The sequence below is a fragment of the Anomaloglossus baeobatrachus genome, chromosome 2 (genome assembly GCF_048569485.1).
Source record: "Anomaloglossus baeobatrachus isolate aAnoBae1 chromosome 2, aAnoBae1.hap1, whole genome shotgun sequence".
Taxonomy (NCBI): Eukaryota; Metazoa; Chordata; class Amphibia; order Anura; family Aromobatidae; genus Anomaloglossus; species Anomaloglossus baeobatrachus.
This window is the reverse complement of record NC_134354.1, coordinates 100,539,087-100,560,699: the sequence shown is the minus strand read 5'-3', so window position 1 is coordinate 100,560,699 and position 21,613 is coordinate 100,539,087. Positions and strand designations below refer to the sequence as shown.

The window sequence follows — 21,613 nt, the reverse complement described above, 5'->3', positions numbered from 1 at the left end:
TATGTTGTTTTTATTGCAGTTTTGTCAGAAAACGGCAAGCAAATCCTTATGCCAGCAAAGTCAATGAGAATCCTGCAGTGTTGTGCGCACGTTGAGCTTTATTTCTTTGCAGATTTGGTGCAGAAAATAATCTGCAGCATGTCAATTCCTTCAGTGTTTTTGCCCTGCGTTTTTCACCCATTGTATTCAATCAAAAACATGTTTTTGTGCTGCGTTTTTCCTGCCAAGAGATGCAGAATTTTCTGCACCCAAATACTCACTGTGAGGACATAGCCTTAGCAGGAAAAGCGCAGCGCAAAAAGGCTGTTGTTTTTTTTGTTTTTTATTTTTTAAAATTGATGTCAATGGGTGAAAAAACACTGAAAGAATTGACCTGCTGCAGATTCTTATGTGGGTGGCAACCATTATATAAATTTTGCACACAGTGACCTCTCCATGATATACATCAAATAGTAAAGTGGGAAAAGAAGAAAATAAGTGCAATTATCTTGAGATCTTGGAAATAATGTGTATATTTGGTAAATCTTTCTAAGAAATAGATGATCGCAGCGTGGTGATGTAGATGTTTCTATGTACACTGAGAACTGGTTTTGCAGGAAGATGTCATTTATTTCGATTTTCTCCTATTTTCCCCAAGTATTTGGCTTCAGGTGCTTTGTCGATCATTGTGTGACATACAGTACATGATCGAACAATACCCAACATGATGGAAAAATACAGCGCAGCCAGAGACGCCCGACAAAGGCCCTCACCTTTCATTATGCTATGCATGTATTGTCTGCGCAGAAGACAATTACTGTAAAATCCCGGATGTGCCTACCTGGACTTTGTCGGCAAAATTACTCTATTTATAAGCAGTTTGCCCTTTGATGTGTTTATTCTATAATTAGTTTCCCATTTTACGTTATGTACTTTCTCCTGGGAACCTAATTTCTTTGTATATTTACATACAAGAAAGCATGTGTCTGAGCAAATATCCATAGGCTGCTGCTGTGTGGCGCCACCTAGTGGAAAACTCTAAATGAGGCGTGAAACTGTGGTTACAAGCAATAGTCTGTACGTTATCGTATTGTTATACAGGTATCGAGGAGTACAACGTATTGATCACTCCTGTCACCAGATTGGTTCCAAGTTATGACTTATAGCTAAAATGCACAATAGGTAATATAAGGATTCTTAAAGGGGTTGTCCACTTTCAGGAATGTTGACCCCCAAAACCCTATGAAATACTTAAAAAATTATGATGACAGAAGGTAAATGCCCTCCCGTGGTCCAGCGTCTGTAGCAGTGATGTTGTGTCGACAGCACAGGGCTTGTTGACTGTGCCAAGGTGGTGATTGGCTAAAGTGGGATGTGATGCGTGCGGTTGACATGATGTCACCACTGCAGCCAAACCACTGAGACCGGGAGCAGCAACTGGGAGCCGTCGCTAGACCCAGGGAGGGCGAATACCTTTTGTTTTAGGTATTTTACAGCTTTTGAGGTCTTATTTCCTGAAATAGGGCGGCACCTTTACCATTTCTGAACATATAGGAGCATTCACACAACTCCAGTGCTGATTTGCTGGTGCATCTGGAAAAATCCCAACTCGTGAAACAGAGCTATAGGCCCCCATTCACCTTAGGCTATGTTCACACAAGGCGTTTTTTAGCATGGTTTTTGCCTTGAAGTCCATGCTAACAAAACTCTGTCTTCAGAGTCCCAGCAAAGCCTGAGATTCATGAATTCTCATGCACACGCACAGCAAACTCTTGCGTTTTTTTTTTTTTTCTTGACTGTTTTGTCAACTACTTTGGTTTTTGCTGCGTTTTTGGAAAGAATGGGCACTTCAGTGCTTTCAGCGGCTTTGCTGCAATTTTACCGCAGTTTTTTACCCATACAAGTCAATGAGGAAATGCAAAACAAACCTGAGCAAAAACACCCTGTGTGAACATAGTCCTGTCCTTTTTGCCCTCACAACACTATATGCAGTGGTGTAGCTTGGATAGTTATACAGCACCCAAGGGTCCTTCATGTATTACACCCCCTAACCCGGTAATAATGCCCCTTTAAAACAAAGAACACCTCTTAAAAAAGTAATGATGCGCTTTAGTATCATAACAAAACCTTTTAATTCTATCTTTGCACTACACCTTCATTAAAAATAAAGTTTCCACTCCCCTTATCCAATATATCATCCCATTTCTTCCATGCACAGAGCGGACGGCGCAGACAGCAGAGTGCAGAGCCATCCTTGTGCTGTGGGTGAAGGGACACTGATGTATTGCAGCCTGCCACCTGCAGAACAGACAGCGGTGAAGGAGGGAGGCTATGGCTCCCTGCTCGATTTACCGCAAAAACAAACACTTTTTCCAACCACACATTGTTACAGCCGATATATGGCACCATGTATATACTGTGCCATAAGTATGTGGCATACTACAGAAGATCCAGCTAATGTCTGCCACGTTTATAGTGTATGCTGCAGAATTCAGCAGGACTAGATCCAAAATGTTTCGACAGCACATCCGATCCGGAGAGATGCCTGTACAGACGGAGGTGACTTGTCCCTAAGGCGGCTCGTTCTCAGTTTTGTGTAATGCTACTTTTGCATAGTTTGCACACTGTCCGATGAAAGTTGTAGAAAATAATTTGGCTTTGTGTTTTCCAATATGGGACTAGTCACACTTGATGTTCTAAAATCATTAATCATCGCATTTTGTATTGTACACAAAGGAATTTAATACAAATTTAATGACCCTCGGTGCTCAGTGATGTTGTGTATGATGTTTGTGCTTGCTTTCCTGTGTAATTTTCACTTCTCTGTGTTTCTAGGGGACCTTCAGCAACACCTCCAAGCCATGTTCACACTCCTCCGCCCCGAGGACAACATCCGCTTGGTGAGTATTTGTGGCCACATCTGTCTGACGTCCTGATAGTGTCGGCTATGAGCGAGTCACCATCTGTCCATACACCTAATTACAGTACACAGAGATGAGCAAATAAATTCATAGGACCCGCGCTTTGGTCCAGATCTGTATTCAATGACCAATGATTAGGAGCGCTGCGAACTTCCTCCAAACTGATGGCATCTGTGGCTCCTCTCTTTTGATTTGCCAGCCTGATGTGTGTGTATGATGCCGCAACAATACCATTGCGCCAGCACCACTTATAAAAGGAAGAGCCATGTATACTGCCAGATAAGAGGTGGCTTGCAGAGCTGCCACCCAACGACCACCAAATAGACTGGGCTCCTGCGAATGATTTGCCAATCACTAATGCACATGTTTCCATCACCCATAGCAGCACGCTTACATCGTAGTGCTGTCATGGGTTCAGAAAAAACACATTACCGGTAAGTAATTACGTATTTTTCCATCACCCATGGCAGCACCACGATGTAAGGGTGCTCTCATGGGTTCAGAAAAAACACATTACCAATAAGTAGTTTTGAGCGGATCCGGATCAGTTTTTTTTTTTTTTTTTTCTTTCTCTCTCTCTCTCATCAGTGAAAGGGAGCACAGAAAAAGACTGATAAGGCTGTGTGCACACATTGGGTTTTTTGCCAGGTTTCCTTTCGCTTTTTTTTTTTTTTTTCTTGCACAAATCTGCAAGAATATACTTATGCGAGCAAAGTCTGAGAATCCTCCAGTATTGTGCACACATTCTGGATTTGGAGGTTTGGTTGCAGAAAATCTGCAGCATGTCCATTCTTTCTGTGTTTTTAGCTGTTTTTTTTACCATTGAAAGCAATGAGAAAAAAAACACTCAAAATCGTTACAAAACCTGCGTTTTTCCTTCAAAAACATGCAGATTTGGTTGCTGCAACATGTGCACATGGCTTAAGAGTTACAAACTCCCTGCTGTCAGGTCAGGATTCTTAGGCTATGTTCACATAGTGCATTTCTGCTGTGTGTTTTTTCTGCGGCAAAACCAGATCTCTTAGCAGGAAAAAAAAGTCCCCAATTTGGACAAACTCATTAAATGCCCTATGCATGAAATAATGCAAATGAATCTTTAGTTGCGACCCTCATCTGTAAACCGCGCCGGTGCCATCATTTCAGGATCTCTGTGTCACAAGCCATCAAGGAATGCCTGCCAGAGGGGCGGCCACATTCATATGATATTCCCATATAAAATAGCAGGCTTTGAAGTGTCTCACGTGGCCTCTTCTGCTGAGGCAATCACAAGGAGCAGCCAAAGGTTATTCAGAAGCTCTTTCGGTGTATAGATGAGTTTTCTTACCGCACCCACTGGGACTTTACTGGGATTTTTCTTTATAGTCTATTGTGCGAGGGAGGAAAAGAATGGTGCAACTGGTTCAGAGGTTTGGAGACGGCTGTTCAGCATGCTCCGACAGGGGATTGTTGTTATTAGGGGAAAACTCCGCTCTTACACAACATTTTCATCGCAATATAATGAGTATTGGTCAATATATACCACTATTATTCACTGTTGACCTTCACAGCTGTATTCCGAATTCTGCTCCGCACCCCTACCTCATCTCTAAACCGATCCAGTATTGAGCACCGTCATTTGGTAACTTTATCCGAGGTATTGTGGTGAATCTGGGATTGGCTCCGGCACGGCTGATCTGGGAATATACACCTCCTTTGATGTGAATTGCTGGTTACCACAGTTTATTTTACCATTGCTTTTCACGTTGCTATGCCGGAGAATTAGTCTAAACCCCCTCGTCCTGACCATTTTCTGTTTTATGTTTACCCAGACCGGTCACGTCAGGCAGGACTCTCACGCACTTTGCAATCTTTCCCGCTGTGGATGTATTATTTACCTCTCACCCAATTAGTGTCTGCACTAGTCATATCGTCATCTAATGACTGCGGATTTCTAGGAATGTATTTTTTCTTTTTCTTTTTCCTCCTCCGCTCATCTTATTACTTGCAAATAGGACCAGCCTCAGGCTATTTGTCAGGTACATGGATGGATTGGAACGAACACATTAGGGCTTGTTCACATTGAGGTTTTGAATGAAAAAAAAAAAAGTTGCATTTCACCGCTGAAACCTCACGCATTCACTGCTTATTTATGCCTTGCAGATTTGACCCATCAAATTGTTTTTCAAAACTCCAGCTTGTCTGTCCTTTCAGGATTTTGCACAAATTCAAATGAATGGATGAAAATAAGAAAGTAAAAACGCATGGGTATTTTTTTTTATTTTTTTTTTTTACAGCATTTTTCCTATCAACATTTTTTTCTGCAGCAAAATATGCAGCTGATGGGTTTGTGTGCTCCACGTGCCGACATACCCATAGGCCTCATTCAGACGTCCGGTTTTCATTTACGCGTTCTAGCCATTATTTCCACGGATAGAATACGTACACAATATAATACGTGGTGCTGTTCACATGTCTGTCTGTTTTTTGTGGACAAACGTGTGCAAAATCAGAGACACATCCATTTTTTTTTTTTTTTTTTTAACCAGCATCACAGATGAAAAGTACCAATAAAAGCCTATAGGTCCATGAAAATCACAGACAGAACATTAATGGTATCCATATAGTGTTGAGCGAGTAGTTGGCTATTCGTACTCGCTATGCTGTGAGTACTGTCCGCTACTCGCATATTAGTTACAAGTAGCAGGCACAATGTAAGTCAATGGGAAATACTCGCCAAGTAGCATGTAACCCGAAAGCCGTACTTTTCGTGCGAGTAGCGGGTTACTCGTTACTTAGCGAGTATTTCCCATTGACTTGCATTGTGCCCACTACTTGTAACGAATATGCGAGTAGCGGACAGTACTCGCTAACAGCATAACAAGTACGAATAGTTAACTACTCGCTCAACACTATATCCGTGTACTGTCCCATGATCAAAGTGAACCGCTCAGCTGATGTATGCTGCCCAAACCGTGGAAAGCATGATATGATGATAGCCAGGTATGTCTTACAGAGAAAGTCATACTTTCATAGGCACTGGGGACTGAGCCGCGTGGATGATTAGTCCGTACAGACTGATCCATGACTGCTTCTCCCCGCCCACTGACAGTGACTGACATGTCTCCGCCTATGTGTGTGTATAGGCAGAGATCTGTCAGTCACTGTCAGCGGCTGCAGAGACCTGCCTTTACAACTGGGCTGCCATGCGTGTTGGTCCCCAACATGGTAAAAACTACAGCTCACCTTACAAAAGATGATACAGCGCCATCATCGGAAAAATAGTTGTTGGGTCTTTTTTTCTTTAGCAAGTTCAGAATTTGTTTTAAAGGGAACCTGTCACCAGTAGTTTTTTACCCTATAAGTTGTGGCCACCACCACTGGGCTCTTATATACAGCATTCTAACGTTGTATATAAGAGCCCAGGCCGCTGTGTAGAACATAAAAATCACTTTATAATACTCACCTAAACCAGTCGCTGCGGTGGATGTGGGTCAGATGGGCGTGTTCATCTTCCAGTATCGGCGCCTCCTCTTTCAGCTATCTTCGTCCTCCTTCTGAAACCGCGGTGCATGACGCATCTACGTCATACACACTCGCTGGTCTCGCGCATGCGCACTACAATGCTTTTATCTGCCCTGCTCAGGACCTGAATGCCGGCGAGTGTGTCTGACGTCAGACGCGTCATGCACTGCGGCTTCAGAAGGACGACAGAGGCGGCGACAAAGATGACTGAAAGAGGTGGCACAGACACCGGAGGACGAAGACGCTCATCTGAGCCACATTCACCGCAGCAACCAGTTTAGGTGAGGATTATAAAGAGTTTATGTTCTCACAGCGGCCTGCGCTCTTATATACACATGTTAGAATGCTGTGTATAAGAGCCCAGTGGTGGTGGCCGCAGCTTATAGGGCAAAAAAGTGGTGACAGGTTCCCTTTAAGCCATTAAAATAGTAAAGAAACAAAACAAAGCAACAATGGTGGAATTGGATTTTTTTTTCTCACCTCTATTATAAGAATAAAAGGAAACTTCATCTTGTCACAAAGATTGTGCCCTCGTACAGCTTCGTATGTCAGTGGAAAAGTGAAATAAAAGTTATGGCTTGTGGGGGAAGAAGAAAAAATTAAAACTGGCATTATTATTGTGGGGTTAATGGAAGGTTTTCCCCACTGATGGCCAATAAATATGCTTTTTAATGACCCCCTTCAGATTACATTAATTGTGGGGGACACCTGACGTATAATGCAGACGTAAGGCAAGGATTGGTCATGCTGGATTTGCTCCTGCTGGAGATGGTCCATCACTAGGAGCCGCTGGGAAAAACACACGTGCCCATGTTTCACTTCTGTATCGGCACATCGGTGCTGTATTTACCCATTGATACACAGCTAATATAAAGTGTTGGGTTGTGGATCATGGATTTGCCTCCTCTATGCTCTTTCTCTAGTTGGCCTTTTTAAATTCGTTGGTCAGTCATGGCCGCTTTGGCCATCAACCCTGCAAAGACAAAGTACTGTTGTAGGCCTCGCTGTAGAAGAATGCGCGATCAGCTCCTGTTATTGCAATACAATCCCTGATCATCTACTGTGACTACGTTTACTTGTGTCTGACATACTTATACAGTGCAATACTTTGCGCTCAGTGTGGCCCTGACTGGCAGTGTCCATTATTTTTAGCACTCAGAGTGTCATTTATTCCAGGTCTACCATTTCTGTTTCGGACAATTTTTTTTAGCTTTTTTTGTTCTTGGCTCTGATCTTGATGGATCACTATTGTTCTCCAGCTTTCTTGTTGATGTCTGTCGGTTTCTCGGAATCCCAGGCACATGGTGCAGTTTCCTGAAGACTTGGCACTGCTCGTCCTTGTGTTCTTGCAGAGTCAGCCCTGCCTGACTGAGCGTGAGTATACAATAGTGCCTAATCCCTGTGGTGTCTCTCGGCCAGGCAGATGTCCTCTTTGATGTGGCACTCTGTTCAGGAAGCGCTTTCTTCCTGAGGACGCCATACAAGCAAGCGCTATGCAACCGGCACTGTGTAAATCCTGAGCCGTATTGCACTAGCGATTGTAATGCCCGCTTACACTCGCATTGTCATGCACTTTCAGAGGATCACGTAATATAATTGCTACGATGCTGTACGTAGGGCCTGCCGGAACATACTGCAATTTTCAGTTTTACCTTGGCAACTGTACCACCTAGCGTGCAATTGTGTCTCCACGCCCAATGTCAGAACAACCTGTAGAGACTTTAATATTTGCTAGCTCCTCTTGGCAATGTGTTCATATGGCGTAATGTCCTGGCCAGCTGGGTTGGCGTCATCTATTGTTGATGAAAGAACATCAGCTTCTGTCCTTGCGAAAAGCTTTTCTTCTCCAGCGCACATCAGGTTTTATCATTGTATGAAGCGGAAGGTAAAATGCAGTTTGGATTCCATTTGTCGGTTTCTTGGTTTATTGGCTGTGATCTACTTATTATAGCTCATGAGTAGTCACGTTTTTGTTTTTGTTCTAGGCCGTAAAATTGGAAAGCACCTACCAGAACCGTACCCGATATATGGTGGTCGTATCAACAAACGGAAGGCAGGACACTGAGGAGAGCATTGTGCTGGGGATGGATTTTGCATGTAATGACAGGTACGTAATAACCAATATTTGTTCCGTAGATGCATACCCCCCACCCCACATATGCACACTCGCCGGAGTCAACATTTGTATCTGCTCCTGTAATGTGTATTATTTTGGATTAATACTTGTTGTATCTGTGTATTTCCTATATTCAGGACTTAACACTGATTTTGGTACTGATTCCGTGCCAAAATCCGCTTTGTATCCGGTGACAGTTCGTATTCAAAGCATGTTAATTTTTCGTGTCCCGTTCACATGCACTTGAAAAAAAAAGAATTTGCACTGAATTTTATCTGCACCCTAGAAAAAAAAAATCATGGGGACTAGACAGTAGCATGCTCTGTATTGTCGCCGATTAGCCCCATTGAATGGGCGTAATCTGCTTGCAGAACATCAGACTTTTTCTGCAGAAATCACACAGTAATAAATCTGAGACGTGTGAACACTCCCTTACTTTCCATCAGAATGCCGTGTAACAGAACTTCCCAGAATCTGTCATGATTTGCAGAATGTTCTTTCCTCTTTGGTACCATCCAAATTTCACACTTCAGGCTTCTGTTTACTCTCCCTTCTTTTCTTGGATGTGGCAGGTCTTGAGATTTTCTTTCCTTTTGATTTCCGTTTTCTCTGGCAGCTGGAGAACTCCGCACTTCTCATCCATCTTTCCAGCCAGCAGCTAGTGGGAAAAGAAGGGATCTGCTATGCCAAGAATCTGAAGTGTAATGTTATTCATAGCCTTGTAGTCTGGTCGCTATGGAAAATATTTCACTGCTTGTTTTGAAACCCCACCTGCGCATGGTGTAAGATCTGCAGCCCTCCTCTTCTCCGACACGAGACCGGCATGTGATGTTTAGTCACCAATGGTTTCTTAGTGGAGAACGGTCATATTTGTTGTGTTCCTGAAGCGCTGATGTCTTTCTCCGCTCTCGTATAACAAAAAGTCATTCTGTTACTCAACGGGGGAGGAATGAGACAGCTGAACAAGCGCCATCGGACATGGTGTGTGTGTAGAGACCGTGACGGTCGTCTTCTTCTGCCGGGGCCTGTGCTTCCCTATAGCAGTACATTGTCTTATGCTATATCAGCACACTAGTAGGATCTTTTTCTCTTCTTACTGCATCCTTTGCACACTTAAGATTTAAAAGTCAATTTAAAATGCAAGATTATCGTGAAGGAGCGTTCCTAAGAACAATCATTTCACAATAATTGTGAGCGATCACTATTTTGCTCGTTCTTCAGGTGAAACTATTTTAATTGCTGCACAATAGATCAACCTTCTCGGCAAAATTCAAAAAAGGAGAAAACTGTCCTGCACCAGAAGCCCACACACCTTGCTCCAACCTTCTCGGCAGCACATCCTCCTCTGTAAACAGGACTCGAGCTGTCAAGAACACTGGCGGCTTTTGTGCATTGAACAATCTATTACAGATCATTCAACACGCGTCTGTGTAAACAGGCAAATAAATGACCGCCGATCTGCAAACAATCTGCTGCTACGCGTTTTTTTTAATGCCACCGGTCAACAGGTGTTAGTCTCTGTGCCCACGGCACTATGTACCCACGGATATATCCGCAGGTATGGCCGCAGGTTTCCCGCAGCTGCTCCCCGGAATCCGCAGCTATACATAGCTACGGATTCCAGCGAAATAGGTGCTGGAAACCTGCAGACATTCGTGCGACTTTCCTGCAGAAGTCCCGGCCTCTATCTCCATAGTGGAGGGCCAGGATTTCCGCAGGTAATTCCACAGGAATAATTGACATGCAGATACGTGCGGCTGTGAGACCTCCGCAGCCGCCCATACCGCAGCATGGACACAGCACTCCCCATGTCCCATAGGATAACATGGGGAGTGTCTGTACTTGCTGAAACCTGTGGATTTTTCTGGAAAATCCAGATAAATCCGCAGGTTTTCCGCGGCAAAATCCACGGGTACAGAGTCCCGTGGGCACATAGCCTAACAGCACTTTGTTACTTATTCTGTGAATCAAAGTTAAAGGGATTGTCTAATCATGTTTCTTCAGAAGCCCCCCACTTCCCTGCCTCCTATGATAGCTTTTTGCTTAGTGCTCCTAAAGATTGACACTTGAGACCAGTGTCTTGGTCGCATTGATGGCCCAAACTGCTCTTATGCTGCGGGCAGCATCATCGGAGAAGAGCGGGAGCACCAAATGTGACCAGATCTAGCCAGCTGCATTGCTGTATAACAATCGGCTAACAAGCACTCGGTAAACTCGAAAATTAAAAATCCCTCTGTTCTTGAAAACATACATGTTTTTTTTTCAGTAATGTTAATTGTGAAGTTGCTTGTTTTTACAAACACGTTGCAAATTTACCCATATAAGAAGTTGAGACATACCCCTTTAAAATGCCTGTACACATTGGACTTCCCGTAGGGAACTATATTGGATGAGTGATCGATTAGGCATGCTGAAATTCAACATGCCTGATCCATTCTTCTGGTAGATGTGCTTTCACCAGAGGTTTTTAGCAGCTGCTGACTTCCCTCCTCTTAATCCCTTTCCCTATTCTGAGGAAATCTTTATAGATACTTTGTTCAGATGACTGCTATTGAAAATGTGTAGCCAGTATAGGGTGGAATTTAATTTTGGACTTAAAGTGAATCTGTCAGGTGCAATATGCACCCAGCACCACAAGCAGTTCTGGGTGGATATTGCTAATCCCTCCCTAACTGTCCCTGTATACACTAGCATAGATTAACAGATCTGTAGAAAAGTATTTCTAAAGATCTTTTACCGTATGCTAATGAGTGAGGGGACTAGTCCCCTGGGCGTTAGTTCCTCGGCCAGTTGCCCCCATTAGCATGTTAGTACACCCCTGTGAGTGTGCTATCATGCTAATTAATACACAGCATCACAGGATGGTGTCACTCACCTTTTCTGCCGCCATCGCGTTAGAGGGATTTCGGCTCAGTGCGCATGAACCCGTAGTTTCGGTCATGCGCACTATGAAGCCGGGTGTACGAGTCCTGGCTTCAAATTGTAGTGTGCATGACCCAAACTTCGGGGGTCATGCGCACTGAGCCGAAATCCCCCATCAGACGCGATGGCAGCGGAGAGGTGAGTGACCTCATTCTCTGATGCTGCACATTCATTAGCATGAACGAACGCCCAGGGGACTAGTTCCCGCACTCATTAGCATACGATAAAAGATCTTTAGAGATACCTTGATACTTTGAGATACCTAGATGCTACTAGATACAGGAACGGTTAGGCAGGGATTAGCAATATGCATCCAGAACTGCTCGTGGTCCTGGATGCATATTGCACCTGACAGGTTCACTTTAAAGGACTTTTTCCAACCTGAATAGCTACTGACGATAACTAAATCTGCAGTGTTTGAGTTTTATATCTGAATTTCTCTAGATGCCAAAGTATATATTTACACACAGCAAACTTCTGTAACTTTGATTAATCTGAATGGGGTTGTTTTGGTATCAGGACTATAGCAAATTTTCTTCTGATGAATGGGTCAGTCGTCAACAATTGCTGTGGTGATCTGCGTGATCCCACTGTGTGCAGTCTTTATGGTGCAGACGGCTAATAGAGCACTGATTTTCACAAATGAGGACCCAGGATCACTATTAATAATAGTGATCGCAGTAATAAACAATACAAAAAACTAATTCTTGCCTGCAATTAAACTTCAGTATTACTACAAGCAATAAAATAGTTTTGATCTGTTATCAGCTTCCGGTTCCTGGCTGTCGGCGCTGTCCCCACGGGCAGGTACCAATGGAGGTCATTTTTATATCTGTACAATTAATGCAGATAAACAATTATTTTATTGTTTCTTTTTTTTTGTACATTTTACATGTTTTATGTGGACCATCTTGCTTTTCTTATGAACTTTTGACATCTTGTTTCTCTGATTTGGATCCTGTTCTTCAGGTCTTTTGTTTCTACAACTTGACAGGTGAAGAGTTGACTTAGACTTTTCTATCCTGTTAAATCTTTCAACTTTTTTTTAAAGCCACTTGACTTTCTTCTTTGTCTCTACATGTTGGCTACACCAAAAAAAAAACCAAGGAGAAAATTGTAGAAAAAATACCCTGACTATAAATAAATAAATTGCAAGTGCTTAATAAACAGGGTACTTAGTATATACATTTTTGCAAAAAGGTAAGAAGCTGTCTCACCTCGTCACGGTGTACCCATCTGAGACAGTCCCTAACCTACTAAAGTTAAAAACATATTCTGTACCTGACTTGTCATGTCAAAACTTCAATATGGATGGTAAAGTGGTTAGCTGGGTCCCAGATTAAATACACAGCAAAAAGTGAGACGCAGGTAATTGTTCAGCCTCAGTATCAGGAGGGCTGCACCCCCAACTTGCATTAAAGCAAGATAACAGACAAAAAACACCAAAAAAAACTGAGCTGTGACAATTGTTCAATAAACATGCAACATTACAAGCATGTGAATTGCAGCCTCAAGACTAGAAAAAAACCAAGGAGAAAATTGTAGAAAAAATACCCTGACTATAAATAAATAAATTGCAAGTGCTTAATAAACAGGGTACTTAGTATATACATTTTTGCAATGTTGGCTACACCATAGATAATGTGGTGGTAATCACTCACGTAAGGTTGGCCGACTCATAGACCACAGCGTTGCACCTTCTGATGGTGTCTTCACAGTGGCCTACAGCCAAGGAGGCTAAAAACTTTGACTTCACCTTGGGCTGTTTCTATGAAGCCTGGACCTATTAATAGGGTACACCTTGGACGTTGTAGCATAGATTAATGTCCATTATGTGTGGTGACTGTATTTAGAAGCCAAGCTGTTTTTAGATCAACAGGTCAGGTTTCGTGGGCTTACAAGCCTCAATATTTATGACAAGTTTCTGAGAAGGTTGCTAGGTTTCCTTAATCAGTTCTCACTAAAAATATCTCTCGCACCATGAGATCCCCGTGTGTGTGTTTTTTGGTTTTTTTTTTCCATCTACTCATCACATTCGCAGTCCACACAACATGAGTAAATGACTTCTTCAGGTCATCCAGACACGTGTCTCCTTGAGAGGCGCATGTGAGATGAGCAGCATGTCATCAAATCCGTGTAGACAGCCCAGTGACCTGTAAACTATCGCTTTTTATGAACTATAGGCCACAAGGAGGTGTAACAATTGTCTTCGGTTTTCCTCTTGACAAGTCATTAGGGACAAAAGAAATCAGTGAGGCGCGGAATACAAGAGACTGAGCCTGCATTTCACATTATCCTTTTTGAGTCGTCTTTAAACCACACAATGTAACACTTTGAGCTTTAAATGATCACTAAACCTTAAATACTAGTTCATATACAGCGTTGATAATTGGTTTCTTAATGTCCATAGTATTCAACCTATTTTGTCTTTGTATTTTAGCAGTTCTTGTACCATGGGCCTAGTTCTTCCTTTGTGGAGTGACACACTTATACACCTGGATGGGGATGGGTAAGCTTTAAATTGTTTTATTGAAATGTTTCATAGAGTTTAAGATTGAAGGTAGATTTAGGTCCATAGAGTTCAACCCATGACCTAACCTAACATGTTGATCCAGAGGAAGGCATGTAGTTTTATACGTCTACTTTGAAAAATTGGGGGAGCTTGGGCTACGGAAAGATATGGGAGCAACTGCAATTTTGCAATTTACTGTTGTATTCTCCTTTTATGGATCGAAAATCTCACCCAGTTCTTTCCACTTGCTTTCTAGGGGGTTCAGTGTATCTACAGACAACAGGGTTCACATATTTAAGCCAGTGTCCGTTCAAGCCATGTGGTAAGTACTGAGTCTTGTTCTTCCTTCTACGTTGCAATTTTTTATTACATTTTTCAGTCCACGAAATATCCATGAAAGTCTAATGGAGCGTTCTTTTTCTCCTGCAGGTCTGCATTGCAAAGCTTGCACAAAGCCTGCGAGGTAGCTCGTGCCAACAATTACTACCCAGGCAGCCTTTTCTTAACGTGGGTTAGTTACTATGAAAGTCATATTAACTCTGACCAGACGTCGGTCAACGAATGGAATGCTATGCAGGATGTTCAGTCCCACCGCTCCGATTCTCCGGTGCTCTTCACCGACGTGTAAGTTCTTACAAGTATCCCTTATCCTGGCTTTTTGAACGCATGGCCTCATTGAGGGTTATTAGCTGTTGTGTGTATTAGTCTGCATATTTTATACTCTGGAAGAAAGAAAACGGTCTCTAGTGCCATGTGTAGCTACAAGCCTGGAAAGGTGACGTGACTTGAGGGGCCCATCTGTAGAAGGGTACTTTTGAAGTTCCTGCTTATCGTCAGTACAAGGCAGAATACTGATTTGTTGGGTGTGACTCCTATACCCTAACAAAGCAACAAAAAGAGTCTCACCCACACAACCATAACTGCTTTGTACTGAGGAGGAGCAAGATCTCAGAAACAGCAGTCCACAGGCAAGTGTCTTTGGGTTAAATAATGTCCTTGGTCCTCAGTGGGTTAAACAATGTGTGGCAGTACAAACACGGTTTCTATCCTAAATTGAGTGCTTGTTTTATGAAGTATTTTATGTAGGGCTGCCTACACCAGCGGGAGCTCTACAAGGACAACTTGTCCGGGTCACACTCCCCCAAGGAGCTGTGTTGTTGTGCAGCACAATATTAATTGAAGATCTTTAAGGATCACCTGTAATAATACATAGGTGTAGTCTATTTTCCAGCATTGCTGCCTGTCACAATGTGCTTTTTCATTCGGGTATTTCCATTAGACAGGTTCAGCAGGTGCTGTATAAATAATAAGTGGCCGGCCACATCAATAAATCTCCTAGCCTCAGTGGACACTTCATGCAAAGGACTTGTCTTCTCTTTTCTGGAGATGTCCTGCCGCAGCATCACAAGTGATTAGTTGGGCTATTTTTGCTGTGAGTGATAAGGCTTCAGGAATCAAGGTTAACGGCATGCGATTAGCTACTTTACAGACCCATAAATGGCCTGCGACCATACAACTCCTGGCTAGGTGGGGGAGACGTGAGCCATCGTGTAGCAGCCATGAGAACATCACTGGCTGTTCTCTGCATAATGACCCTATGATATAACATGGGGAATGTTCAGCTCGCGGCACGCCAGCACCTGTCCCTGTGATAACATGGCATGTAACGCACAGTGAATTAAGTACTCTCACTTGTCTTTTAACAGCCCAACCGAGCGAGAACGCACAGAACGTCTGATTAAAATTAAATTAAGAGAAATCATGATGCAGAAGGACCTGGAAAACATTACATCCAAAGAGGTGAGGAAACCTGATTTTCAATTTGTCCTCATCTGAGAGATTCGGTTTTCATGGCGCGATACCCAAAGTGTAATGCCGAACTCGGACATCTGTGAACTGTGGTCCATGTATCGGCTGCGGCTCTTCCGGCCCAAACAACTACCTAATGGGCATGTATGAGGCTGCTGCATCATGGGCAGGAGATCTCCGGCCTGTCCGGACATCGTTCTCTGCACTCTTACAACACTTCATGAATGTCGGAGTTGAGCTTCATGGAGTTTGGGGGGGGGGTGGGGGAAGGTTAAAAAGCAAACTAGGACATCCGTCCACATGTTGTGTTATTGCAGCTCTGCCTTTTACACATCCCATGGCCAGGTGAGGCACAGGAAGAAAGCAGCAGCAGCGTTCCTAATGCTGAACAATGCTTTTTTTAAAAAAAAATTTAGGTTTAAGGTTTTTTTTTTTTCTCTTCTATAATGTTTCCGAATCCTGGAAAAAGCCATTTTTGCCTTCATGTCAGTCACTATTGCTTTTGTAACTTTTCTGATGTCTGTTATGTACACTGCAATCCAGTCTTTATCACAATTGTTCCCAGACTTGTCTAAATATCTTCATCCTATTTTATACTTTGATATGTTAAGAAGCAGTGTGGGCCTTAGACTATGTGCACACATTGCATTTTTTTTCTCATTATTTTCATGCGTTTTTTCCTTGCAGATTTTAATTAATACTGTAGGGGAAAAACACATCCCAGGATTACCATGGCTGGGATCGGGTCCCTGTAATCGCATTACAGAGACCTGATCACCAGGGAGAGGTAAGGGATCCCTCTTCCTGCCTTCTGAATGCTGCGATCACATTGATTGCAGCATTCAGGGGGTTAACCTACCGGGAGCACCACTGCGGGCAGTGAGAGCCGGATCCCAGCTGTAACATCAGCCGGAGACCCGGCAACGATCGCGAGGGTATAGTGCCTAAACCCCCACGATCAGCATGACAAAAAAAAAACTCATATGAAAAAACGTGCAAATGCAATAAAAAATGCACATTTTCTTCAGCTCCTTTTTTCCTGCCAAAACATGCTTTTATGTGCAGAAAAGAAGCACACAAGAAAGCAATGTGCGCACATAGCCTTATTCTCAAGCCTCTTGGATACCTAGGTGGTATTGTAATTTGGCGTAGTCAAGAGCCATGTTGACGGTCAACGCATTCCCTGATTTTATACTTATACAGTCAATATTTGACCCTACATTGTAGATCCGGACCGAGCTGGAGATGCAGATGGTGTGTAACCTGAGAGAATTCAAAGAGTTCATTGACAATGAGATGATTGTGATCCTCGGACAGATGGATAGCCCCACCGAAATCTTTGACCATGTGTATCTGGTAAGAGCTCGTTTTCGCAATCTCTATATATACATGAATATTGCCGCGCCGTGTTCAGCCGGTGCTTCCTCATCTTGGTGCACAGGATTTAGCAATGTACATCAGAAATTTGCGTAATACTAATCTCACAATGTTTTTGTGACTTATTTCTAAACCCAATTTCTATTTCTTACGAACTTCCCGAATGTGACGTACAGCAGTTCTCCTCTCGGCTGATTTGGCCTCTTATGGGGAAGTGCTTTCAGTGTGTAAGATTAAGTTGCTGAATCTTGATGATGCCTTTACTATCAAAGTTTCAACATAATCCTTAGCCGGACTTCGCTTGTGGCCAGGTTGTGTAAATCTGCACATTGAGAAGTGTCCGTGAAGCATCATGTTAAGAAGAACTTACAGGAAAGGTGTACAGTGGTGAGACCCACATATGGATGTTTTGTTTGGACCACTTTTCCTAGATTTCCTTCTGGCAATGGACACTTTTTAAGATGTTCAGACCGGCATAGTTGTGTAGGATGGACGTCCTGATCCAATCATGGGTCTATCCACATGAGTTGATCAGCTTTCAGATTCTTTGAAATTTCTCTCTTTAGGTCCTTAAGCCTGTGGTCGAACTAGGACTTGGATTCTTAGGGTCAGCACACACGTTGAGTAATATGGAGCAAGTGGAATGCAATAAAAAAATCACATTCCACTCAGACCAATGTTACTCTATGGGGCCGTTCCCTTGAGCAATTGTATTTTCAGCCCAAATCGGACTGAGAAAACAATCGCAGCATGCTGCAGGTGGAATGCGATCCTGTTTCACTTTGCTCCCATTCAAGTCTATGGGGGCGAGAGAAATATCGCACTGCACTCGCATTACAGCGGAGTACAATGCGATTCTCACATTAGCCGGAGATGGGGAGATAAATCCTTCCCTCCCCTCCGCAGCGCCGGCCCTACCCCTCCGCAGCGTCGGCCCTCCGCAGCGTCGGCCCTCCCCGTCCGCAGCGCCGGCCCTCCCAGCTTTAGAGTAGCGCTTTCTAGCTCTATCACATAGATCTTGCAAGGGCTGTGTTCCTTGGCCTAGGAGACTCCCCTGATAAATTTCCAGTAACCTAGACATTGATCAGTAAACTATTACTTTTCGATCAAGTCACCAAATAACTTGTGACTATTGAAGCAAATCCATTTACAGCCAACTATGAAGTGTAGAGCAAGTTTATAAGGTCCCTGTACCTTCCCCATTAGTGTAAAGAGGGCTTTACACGCAGCGACATCGCTAATAAGATGTCATTGGGGGTCATGGAATTCATGACGCACATCCGGCCTCGTTAGTGGCGACGTTGCGTGTGAAACGCATGAACGACCGTTATCAATTAAAATTACTCACCTAATCATTGATCGTTGACACGTCGTTCTAATCCCAAATATCGTTGCTGTTGCAGGACGCAGGTTGTTCGTCGCTCCTGCGGCAGCACACATCGCTATGTGTGACACCGCAGGAACGAGGAACATCATACCTGCGGCCGCCGGCAATGAGGAAGGAAGGAGGTGGGCGGGATGTTACGGCCACTCATCTCCACTCCTCCGCTTCTATTGGGTGGCTGCTTAGTGACGCCGCTGTGACGCCGCACGAACCGCCCCCTTAGAGAGGAGGCGGTTCGCCGGCCACAGCGACGTCACTAGGCAGGTAAGTATGTGTGACGGGTGTTAGCGATGTTGTGCGCCACGGGCAGCGATTTGCCCGTGACGCACAACCGACGGGGGCTTTAAAAAGCGACATTGCTAGTGATTTCGCTGCGTGTAAAGCAGCCTTTAGGTCCATCACCATCGGCATAATATTCCTCCTGATTGGTAGCTCTTCAGTATAGCTCTGTTTTTGCTCCTGGAGGCAGAGGACATGCTGCAGGCACTGCTTATCCTTCTTTTCTGAAAGAATGGATCCCTGCGGCTTATGTTTATCAGATCAGAGAGCAGGAAACAGCAGCGGTGCTTAGAAGCCGAGCGAGGTTAATGCCAGATGACCGGCAGGCTCTCTAGGGATGCTCCACTATTTACACTGCGAGGACACCGATCCTCAGGACTGGTAACAGGAGGATGGTGAACCGCGGAGGAGACAGCAGGCTTTGTTGTACAAGGAAGACTAGCTTCAAAGCTGGGTGTACGGGGGTAAGAGACATTCTTGGCAGCCGCCCGTAGACCCTGTAGGGAGAACGCATCCCAAAGCACAACAAAATCTTTCCAGGGACCATTGCCAAAATATGAACGGCACCTTGGGGAAGAATGGCTCATGAAAGAAAAATGAGCGGAAGTCCTGACATCAGCAAATATGCAATGACTGCACATTAGCATAAAGCGGCTCCAGGTGACGACTGGTATTTGGCAGCAGCACCGGGATTCTTTGCGGTGACCGCTTTATCTGGAAAGTAATAATTTAAAGGGATTATCCTGAGTTTAAGTCTCCCATACCCATTAAAGTAATCTGAACCTCCCAATTTCATTGCAATTGTCCGATTCTTTGACCGATCATAACAGGAGTCAGATGGATCCGGACTATTGAATTTCAGTAGCCGATCCTTTTGCTTGTCACATACATAGTCTCTGGAGTGGACTAGGGAGTCTGTCAGCGGCTCTGTCATAGAGGAAAAATGAGAATAATCGTTCCACCAACTGCTATCTAATCTGTATTTCCAGCTTTACAAATAGGGCTTTAGTATCAGATCATTGGGGTCCAGCTCTAGAAGCAAGATCCCACCAAGCGCCATGCACCCTTCATCATTTACCAGTGCAGCTCAGCATTTCCTGCACTCTGCTTGAATCCTATGTAAGTGAATGGGACTGAGCCTCAGTGCTTAGCATAGCCGTTACATAGTGAAGTACAAGGCTGCGCCCCTTTATCTTTTTTTCATAGCCAATGTCCCCTCTAATAGCGCTGGCAGTGTATAAATACTAGTCACATGCAGCGTGAAATTGTATAGGGGGAATGTGCTGAGCCTTGGTTGTAATGCCAGTGCTGTAAAGTTTGCAGCATTTTAATATAAATAGTATATAACAGTTGATACTTCAGCTGTTCTAGATTTCCTCCAAAACCCAGACCTACTTATGGAGAATTTAGATTGTCAGCTCCACTGGTTCCAGTGACTGACAAGACAGTCTGCAAAAGTATATTGGTGCTATATAAGCAAGAAAATAATTAAGAGTAACTCAACTTTTTTCTATCTCATTCTGTCCAGATTTGCAATTCAATTAGAGGATTTGTCTTAATACTTGTAAAAATTGCTTGTGAACCCCAGCTCTCCCCAATCCATTTCACTGTCTTTAATTGACTTGATATTCGAGCGTACTTATTTGGAGTACAGATGTGGGCAGTGAAAGTGTCATCACCTGTCTAACTCTGGGGATCAGCTGCCGCAGGAGATTGCTACCCTCGGAGGACGACACGGGCTGACCCTGTCACTGCCATCATCTGTACTCCATATGAGTACATTCTGAGATCAGTGCAGCTGAAGGCAGGACAATAGACTGGGGAGAAGAGGTTTGGAAGCCACTTGCATACTTTTTAATTTTGTTTTTTTTTGTTTTTTTGAGGAATGAAGCCAAATTTCCTAATTAGGTGATTTGCAAAGTTTCATAACTTTCCATTCTAGCAAAAGATAAATAAGTTTATTCTGAGATCAGTAAATACATTTATTCTGACCAGTGCTAGGAGAGCAGTGCTTATCCCGGAGAACGCCTTCACACCCGTATTTTATGTGCCCAGATCTGCAGTAGATCCGGCGAGGTCAGTGAAAGTCCAGCATGTGCTTGTGATTACTGTCATACCTGACCCCACGGATGCCCAGGTCTTCCATCACTGGCTTTTATCACTTTGTTGTATGATGGTTATCAGCAGCTGGACCCGCGTTGCTCGGGATGACGTCTGTATTTGTGACATTGGGATCTATCTGATACTCAGGTTTATGGGGTTCATCTGACTAGTAAGAGCTTAGCAGTGTAGTGATCACGGTGGCAGACTTTCTTCTGGCCAGCTTCTCTGTGGAGCTTCCCTTTAAGTCTCCCGGACTTTGCCTGTTTGGCACCAGGATGCAGCTGTGTTCGGCCTTTGTCCCCGCACATCCTGGTGCTTTCTGCACCGTCCCCAGGGCCGCCGTTGAAAACTGCTTCTTATTGCTCCTGCGGGATCAGTGGAAATGTGACCTTCGCTGGAGGATGTACCTGGTCTGACAGGTTGTTCCTCTCTAGGAAAGGCTGATCAGATGGGTCCAATTACATGGACGTGAGATCATCTGTTTGCCTTCATGCTAGGTTTCTGCCTTAGCAAAGCCTCATGGAACAGTTAGGAACGTTAATTGTTAACCCTTCCACTGAAGTGTCTGCTCTGTTGTGTCCTATGGAGTAAACCTCCCCTTCATGTTGCAAAAGTAGTTTTTGACAGATGTTTTCCTTTTTTTTTTTTTTTTTTATTTCTTGTGGGTTTTTTTGTGTTTTTTTGTGTTTTTTGTTTTTTTCTTCCCCAAG

At 43.7% G+C, this 21,613-nt stretch overlaps 1 protein-coding gene across 4 annotated transcripts in view; it reads left to right on the top strand.

Moving 5' to 3' along the window:
• Nucleotides 1-21,613, top strand: part of SSH2 (slingshot protein phosphatase 2) — a 303,023-nt gene that overhangs the window by 268,315 nt on the left and 13,095 nt on the right. For all 4 annotated transcript variants that reach the window (XM_075335233.1, XM_075335231.1, XM_075335232.1 and 1 more), the window contains 7 exons: nt 2,815-2,879; nt 8,387-8,508; nt 13,880-13,948; nt 14,208-14,273; nt 14,381-14,575; nt 15,658-15,751; nt 16,988-17,116. In XM_075335233.1, coding sequence (XP_075191348.1) covers nt 2,815-2,879; nt 8,387-8,508; nt 13,880-13,948; nt 14,208-14,273; nt 14,381-14,575; nt 15,658-15,751; nt 16,988-17,116 — 740 coding nt within the window. The remainder of the gene's footprint in view (nt 1-2,814; nt 2,880-8,386; nt 8,509-13,879; nt 13,949-14,207; nt 14,274-14,380; nt 14,576-15,657; nt 15,752-16,987; nt 17,117-21,613) is intronic.